Genomic DNA, 6,624 nt, shown 5'->3' with positions numbered 1-6,624 from the left:
TAGACCAGGCTGGCCTCGAACTCAAAAATCCGCCTGCCTCTGCCTCCCAAGTGCTGGGATTAAAGGCCTGCGCCACCAGGCCTGGCTCTCATTAGATAACATCTTAATTCTGGTATCTTTGACAGCTCTGATTTGCAAAGGACCCCAGAATTAATTTGTAACTGATTTGTAAGGTATGAATAACAGAGTGTATTGTGCAAAAGAGCCAAATAGAATTAAATCTTGAAAACTGCACCCAACCCTTACTAACAATGTGACAAGAGTCACTTTACCTCTCTAAGACTCAAATTCAACTGGAAAGAGTCAGTAAGACAGAGACAAAGCAATATGGTTCAGAGGGTAATGGCACTTGCCACCAAGCCAGACAACCTAAGATTGATCCTGGGAAAAGGAGAACCAACTTCAAGTAGTTGCCTTCTGTATACACACACACACACACACACACACACACACACACACACACACTCACACAAACTGTGATTACTTTTAAATTTTTTAATGAGATTTGAATAGAAAACTGAGGTATGGTAGGCACAGCCCTGTAATTAATTGCAGTAATCAAGGGCTGAAGCAGAATGACCATGAGTTACAGGTCAGTGTTCGATGTATAGTTCTAGGTAAGCTGAGCAACACTGCAAAACTCTGTCTGACAACAATAATAATAATAAAGGAATGTATTTAGCCCAGCATTGGGTACATAGTAAGGTCTGAGACCCTTCCCTCCCATTTCCTTCCAAGACAGCATTCCCAGTCTTAATTATGGCCATTCCCGGCCCTGTAGACCCACAATGTATATTAACATTCCCACAGTGTATTCATCACAGTTCACACCCACAATGTGTACTGACATTCCCACAGTGTTTTCATCACAGTTCACACATCTTTTGTTTGTATCTTATTTTAAGCATGTTTAGGTATAATTATCGTTTGTACAAATTGGTCTTTTCTCCCTTTCTAATTTATTTATTTTGATGATATCTTACATTACCCAGACTGTTCTCAAATTGTGGGCTCAAGTGATCCTCCTGCCTCAGCCTCACAGGCAACTGGGAATACAGTCACACACCACCATCCCTGGCTGCTTCTACATTCAGATGTCCTGAGGACTTGTTGAGGTTTGGTCTGTTGGTATGTACTGTAATACTGAATACTGGCCATGGTTGACTCAGGGACAAGAGGTGCTATGTGGCCTTACTCCTTGATTTAAAACTACTGGTTGAATAAAGATGCCGACCGCCTATGCATAGGAAGGAGAGAGGCAGGTGGGGTTCAGTTCTTGGGCTTGGGGTTGGAGAAGGAACATGAGTATGAAGGAGAGAGAGGGAGAAGACAGCATGAGGTATGTGAATCATGAAAACATGGTCATGAGGGCTGGCCATTTGGAGTTAAGAGCTATCCAGATGAAACATGGCAAGTTATAACTTGGGATATTTGATAAGGAAGTGGATACTAATACCTAGAGGGTATTAGTAACTGCCCAGCTCTAGTACATAAGGTTTATCATAAAGGGTTTGCGTCTTTTATCTGGGAACTGAATGATCATAGTTGAAGAAGAGACCCCAATTGAGTTTAAATATTTGGTAGCAAGGACTAATGTCTGAACTTTGCCTTCCAGCAGCACATCCCATTATGAGCATAAGAACTCTACTGTCTACTAAGTTGAACAATATAACTTTGTGTGATTCAGTTAAGTATTTTTTAAGTTCCTTTTGGATAAACAGTAAAAGAGGAGCTGAACAGAGGAGTGCAGCTATCTTCCCTAACACAGTCACTGTTCCCTCAAGTTTGTTCATTATGTCAGACCAAGTATTTCCTGTGACAAGTGGCTTTTTTAGAAGATGCTCCCTTCAAAAGCAACTATTCTAGTAGGAAAGGAAAAGACTTCAGAAAAGAGATGAGTATTATAATTAAATCCTTAGTTACAACTGGAGAGAGAGAATGCCCAAAAATCAATACTAGAATATGTATTTAAATCTGAATACACATCTGTGTATTATTCCTTTTCCACAGAAACTAAAACCTGAGAAAATGAGTTTAAATTGTATGCAGAAATGTATGACAACTGCTAGGATGCTTCTTCTACAATTAACAAAAATTGTTTCCCATCTTATTTTTGGTGAATAACTAAGCTTTTGGATATTTATTCTTGATAACTAACCTTTGGACATACTAACATTAATATTGTTGCTGCTTACTCTGAGGACAAGTTCTGTAACTTTTCACAGTTGCTGATGCTGGTCTGATGGCTTAAAACCCTTAAAAGCCAGCCCCTTAAAATGAAGAATGGGGGTTGCAGAGTGCTAGGGTTAAAGCTACAGCTTTAGACTTTGACCCAAGTATTTAGCCACCTATTTATAGTAGAAATGACCATGAAGCACTGCACCTGAAACAAAATGTGTGCATGATAGTCGCTTATAATAATGACAGTCCTTATTACATGAATTTATCTAACAGAAATTACATACTTCTTAAGAAAGAAAGTAGGCTCTTTAAAAAGTCCTTGCAAAGGATTCTTTGAACGGAGATCCCAAAGCTATGGGGCCAAGTCTAATGAAGCAGGTTCCCTTCCCTTAGGCTCTCTCCTAGTTTTATTTTATTTTATTTTTTTTATGGGAGAGTGGGAGGGGGAGTGAGACAAGGTGTAGCCCTTTAAACTATCCTTGAACTCGGTATATAGACCAAGCTGACCCTGAACTCAGAAATCCTAACTCTGCCTCCCAAGTGCTGAGATGAGATGCCTTATTAGCCAGGCTCCCCGCTGCTCTCAGGAGCGCAGGGCAGCTAGCCTTCCAGGGGCCTGAACTGCGCTGCCCCGCCTTCCCTGGCAGGGATGAGTGACAGCAACAGCGATGGGTGCTGAGAGCAGTGGCATCCCCTGCTTCTGCGTGTGGCGCCCGGAAGGGGGAGCAGAGTTTGCACGTGGAAACTTGTCTTCCTGTCTTCCAGCCAGCCTTCGCAAGTCCCCAGAGGTCATGCTCCGGAGTAGACCCTCGAGGTCGGCCCTCCAGGGTAGGGACATTTCGCCACTCTTGGCTTCCGCGGCGCGTCCGCCTCCGCTCGCATTGCTCGCCGTCCGTCCGTCCGTCCGTCCTGCCGCCGCTGGCAGTCGCGGTGCGCGCCGTCCGTGCCGCCGCCCGGCGTCCCCGGGACTTGCGCACAGCGCCACCGCCGCCGCCGCCGCCGCGCAGCCCGCCTCCCCCGCCCCCACCCAGGGCAAGCTCTCCCGGCTCCGCTCGGAGACTGCGCCGCTGCAGCCGCCGCCGCCGCCGCCAGGGGGAGCGAGTCCCCGACGGGAGACGCGCCGGCTCGCTTCCTGCGAACGAACGCGCCAACTTGAGCTTCCCGCGAACTCCGGGCCGCCCTCAAGAGTGGAGATTGAGAAAGATGGAGACCGAGTCCCGGGCGGTGAGTGCTGAGGGCCGGCCGGCCAGCCTCTGCGCGGGCCCGACCCGGCTTCGGACGGGCTGGAAAGGCTGGGCTTTGGAGTCGAAAGCCGCGCTGTGGGGATGGGAAAGAACGCGGCCGCGGGAGGGCAGCGGTCCCGCTGCGGAGAGCGGCCCCTCGGGGCTGTGTGAGAAGGGGCGCCAAGGGCGGGAGAAGGGGCGCCGGGGGCGGGGGAGGGGGCGCGGCCCTCGGCGGGCGGGCACCTCGGGGGAAACGGCCATCGGCCCTCCGTGCCTAGCGAGCGGCCGCCCTCGAGTGTTCCCGCCCGGACGGCGGCGCCCTCGACGGCTCGCCCTTTTCGGGACACGTTCTCGCCGCCCGCGGGCACGAGTTGCGCAGCCGTCGTCGTCGTCGACGCCCCGGTCCCGGGGCAAGGCCTGAGCCCAGGGAAGGCTTGTGCTACGCGCGCCCGCCGCCCCGTCAGGCCTGGGCTCCGGGCCTGGGGCCTAGCCCCACCCCCACCCCCCCAGCGCAGCCTGGTAACGTGCCGCGCCCCGCCCCGTGCCCGGCCACCAGCCAATCAGCATGCGCCCACGCCAGGCCGCGGCCCCCCCGCCGTGCACGAGGCGGCCAGCGCGTGGTAGGTGCCGTTGAGGGTTCCCGCCACCGCTGCTGGCGGGTTTGCCTGACAAAATTTCTCGCTGGCTGGCCTTCTTTTCCCTCCCGCACTTTGGTGGGGAGGGGGGAGACCCTCGTGTCGGTGTCCCCGTCCATGATGACCCGAGAGAACCCGAGGACGTTGTCACTTCGGCCATTTGCCCCATCGCCTCCGCCTGCTGGCCTCCGAGGGGCAGGAGCACCGAGGCGGTGACTGCGACGGTTAGCCCACCTCTTCCTTTGTCTTTGCAAAGATGATCGATCCATCTCCAGGTCGAGGTTAAGCCCCAGAGAAGGAGGCACGAGGGCCATGTTACCTTGGAAGAGCGTCTTAATAAACTCAGTAGTGGTCGAGCTTTCCGAGGAAGCAGAGGGTTCCGGACTAAGGATCCAGGAGCAGCCAGTCCCCTACCCCCCTAGCTCCATCCGGTCAAATGGTTGACAGTCGGAGGCTTCCTCTCCTCAAATTCAATGCTAACCTCCAAGGAACTTGATGTTACCTCTATCTGAGCCTTGTTGCCACTAACCATCAAATATGCTCTAGAATATTCTTGATACTTCGGACCTTACCCAAAGGTTGACCAAATACCAAGCAGGTCTCTCCTTCAACAATGACCTCGTTCAGACATTAAACAGATACACACAGAACGCTCGCTATGCGATGTTTCTGTTTTGCATGTCGCAGTGAGTTTTTTTTTTTTTTAAAGATAAGCAAGCTTCCTGTCTTCATGAATATTACAGCATAGTAATATATTACAGGTATATATGTGGTATCTTAGAAATAAGAAAGGAAGCCATCATATCCACACCGGAGCCTTAAAAACAGAGACTGGAGTGAATTGATTGTTTTAAAATAATTTTCTTTTTCTCAGTGTCTGAGGTCTCTTCACTTGGGACTGATTTCATTCACCACTCACAGGAAAAATGGAGTCTTCTTACTTAAACTTGAAAACAAACTAGTACTTTCATTGAACTCCTTTATTTTTTACAGAATTTTGTGAAGACTTTTCATTATTTAACAAATTCTATACTAGAAATAAATGGGCATTGCTATTGATATGTTAAGCCTTCTAAATTAGAAGTATAAACATAATGGATATATACCAGTATGTTTTGTTTTGTTTTGTTTTGTTTTGTTTTGTTTTGTTTTTACAAGACATGGTTTCTCGATGTAGTCTTGGCTGTCTGGGAACTCATTCTGTAGCCCACAGACACATCTGTAATTGAGTTGTCTGTGAAGCCATTGGTACGAGGAAGACTGTACACCATGGGGCCGCCCTCTCAGGTGTTAAGAACACAATTTATACAAAATGGGCTTGAGATTTTTTAGAATTTCAGGTAGAAGGGCTTTACCTGAAATGTGTATTGTAAGGAATTGGGAATGTTTCTGGTTGTGAATATTAATTATTACTTAACGGTAAGATGGATAAAGGAGGACGGTTGCTCAGATTATCCAGGATAGAGCAGTGCTTGGCAGTTCTTGTGGTTTGGACAGTGCTTTGTTTTTATAGGTATTTAGACATGATTAAAGAATTTTTTTTATCTTGCTCCATTATAATTACAGTGAACTTGTCTAATGTTGATGTTCTGTTAACAAGAGAACACCACTGCCCAACTGAGTGCCAGGCCAACTTGGACACCTGGACAAAATGGTTGAGACAAAGTTTCTCCAGACATCTGAGTCTTCTTTTCTCCCTCTTTGACTTTTTATGAATTTAGTATTCTTCCTTAACAAATAGCCTATCATAATTAATGTAAGTACATTTGAGTAGTACATTTAATAGTAAGCACTTCTGTAGAGTGAAGTACTTTGCTTCGTTTTTATTTCTCCCTAAAGCTATGAGCTCTAAAGATTTTAAATTACAATCTTTATAATTTTAGAATAAAGTCAAGTCTAATATGTGACGCTTTGCCTAAATGGCAGCTTTGATGATCCTGTATTAAAACTTATACTCAGTGCTAAAAGCATAAAATGATTTTATTTTACAGCAAACAACAAATCAGACGCAAACAGATTCATTATCTCCATCCCCTAATCCTGTGTCACCTGTGCCTTTGAGTAACCCAACAAGTGGCCCAAGATATGGAACCGTGATCCCTAACCGCATCTTTGTAGGCGGAATTGACTTTAAGGTATCTATCTGTGGGTGCAACAAGGTGGGGAACAAGAGTGTTCTGCTTCTCTTTGCAGTTGAATATTTCATTTTTCAGCAAATATTTCCTTATACAACTATACAATTACATTTGCACATTGGTTAATATACAAATGGTTAATATACAAAATGGGTTTCACATTGTATTGATTTAAATACAAATAACACTTCATACTTCCGTTTTACTTTCCTATACAACACTCCAAACAACTAGATAAATATTTCGATTTTAAATGAAAACTTAATCTAAAGATTTTAGTCTTGTAAAACTCCGTATCTTTATCCCAACCTTTATTCTTGCATTCCTAAATAATGTCCTAGACTTCAATTTCTTGCAAATAGCTTTCTTTGATAGGGTTTATTATCTGATAATTTAAAAGTCCTTGTGGTCCAAATAGAGAATCTGTAAAAAAAAAAAAAAAAAAAAAAA

General features: G+C 46.1%; 1 protein-coding gene across 5 annotated transcripts in view; it reads left to right on the top strand.

Annotated features, from left to right (window-relative positions):
• The first annotated feature begins 2,931 nt into the window (after positions 1-2,931).
• The window catches only part of Boll (boule homolog, RNA binding protein), a 97,574-nt gene continuing 93,881 nt past the window's right edge, over positions 2,932-6,624 (top strand). For 2 of the 5 annotated variants that reach the window (XM_029538918.1, XM_021198437.2), the window contains exons 1-2: positions 2,932-3,405; positions 6,031-6,174. In XM_029538918.1, the coding sequence (XP_029394778.1) occupies positions 3,385-3,405; positions 6,031-6,174 (165 nt within the window). In that variant the 5' untranslated portion in view covers positions 2,932-3,384. Of the gene's footprint in view, positions 3,406-3,962; positions 4,264-6,030; positions 6,175-6,624 lie in introns of those variants that run through there. The other 3 variants (XM_021198439.1, XM_029538919.1, XM_021198438.1) reach the window with 3 other exon arrangements.

Source organism: Mus pahari, chromosome 5 (assembly GCF_900095145.1).
Source record: "Mus pahari chromosome 5, PAHARI_EIJ_v1.1, whole genome shotgun sequence".
In the NCBI taxonomy this organism is placed as follows: domain Eukaryota; kingdom Metazoa; phylum Chordata; class Mammalia; order Rodentia; family Muridae; genus Mus; species Mus pahari.
The sequence above is the reverse complement of the archived record's forward strand: the minus strand, read 5'-3'. Positions and strand labels throughout refer to the sequence as shown.